The sequence below is a fragment of the Aptenodytes forsteri genome, unplaced genomic scaffold (genome assembly GCF_000699145.1).
Source record: "Aptenodytes forsteri isolate BGI_AS27 unplaced genomic scaffold, ASM69914v1 Scaffold198, whole genome shotgun sequence".
In the NCBI taxonomy this organism is placed as follows: domain Eukaryota; kingdom Metazoa; phylum Chordata; class Aves; order Sphenisciformes; family Spheniscidae; genus Aptenodytes; species Aptenodytes forsteri.
Genome location: NW_008795697.1, coordinates 53,427 through 54,375, shown reverse-complemented (window position 1 = coordinate 54,375; position 949 = coordinate 53,427). Strand labels below are relative to the sequence as shown.

General features: G+C 63.8%; 1 protein-coding gene across 1 annotated transcript in view; it reads right to left on the bottom strand.

The window, feature by feature from the left end:
* COL18A1 (collagen type XVIII alpha 1 chain) overlaps window positions 1-949 on the bottom strand; it is a 19,262-nt gene that overhangs the window by 1,671 nt on the left and 16,642 nt on the right. Inside the window, exons 40-42 of the mRNA XM_019473084.1 lie at window positions 734-948; window positions 453-650; window positions 144-259 (exon numbers count right to left, since the gene is read on the bottom strand). Of these exons, the coding sequence (XP_019328629.1) occupies window positions 144-259; window positions 453-650; window positions 734-948 (529 nt within the window). The remainder of the gene's footprint in view (window positions 1-143; window positions 260-452; window positions 651-733; window position 949) is intronic.

Below are 949 nucleotides of genomic sequence, written 5' to 3'. Positions count from 1 at the left end.
AAGAAAAAAAAAAAAAAGAAAAAAGAAAAGAAAAGAGAAAGAAAAAAAAAAAAGGGAAGAGGGGGGGGGGGGGCTGCTGCTGCACCCACTGCGGTCCAGACCCCCATCTCCCCTCCTTCCCCATCACTCGATCCTGTGCTCACCATCCTGCATCCCGCAGGACATCCCGGCCGTCGAAGGAGAGGATGCGGGCGCCGGCTCGCAGTGGGGCCCCGCTGCCCGTAAAAAGGGCTTCCCAGTTACTGAAGAGCACTTCGTCCTGGTGCGGGGGTGGAAAAAGGGGGGGGGGTGGTCAGCCCTGCCTCCACCCTGAGAGCATCACAGGAGTTCTGAGCCCTGGCAGCCCCTGGGGAGGGGATGCTCTGCGGTCACTGCCGTGCAGATGGATGGTGGCTTTGGGATGCTCTGCATCCCTCAGAGCTTGCAGGGTGTCAAGAAGGGGACACACATACCCGGAGGTTGACAATGGGCACAGCGGCGCGGTCGGCCCTGCGCACGATGCTGTAGAGGTCCTGCAGGCGGGAGGAGAGGAAGGCACGGAAGGTGCCGGCCAGCCCGACCTGCCGGGCTTGCTGGAAGCATTGGAAGTCAGCGCCCCGGATGCCGCGCATGCCGCCGCTCAATGGGGCGTTCAGGGCCACCAGGTGAAGCTGCGAAGAGGGGACAACAGGGATTGAGGTACATGGCTTTGGCCACCATCATCACCTTCCCTTGGCCGGCATGCGGCACTCACGGCGGGCTGGAAGTCCTGGTGCACATGGGCAGCCACGGGGGCTGGATCCGGCCGGCGGTGGATGTAGTAGCTGTTGAGGAGCTCGTGCTGGTGGTGGAGCAGGGGTTGCTCAGGCAGGCGGTGCTGGTTGGCCACTACCTCATCCCCGCGACAGGGTCGGGCGGTGGGTGGTGGGCCGTGGTTGCGGAGGGGGTGCAGGGGTCCACGGGGCTGGAG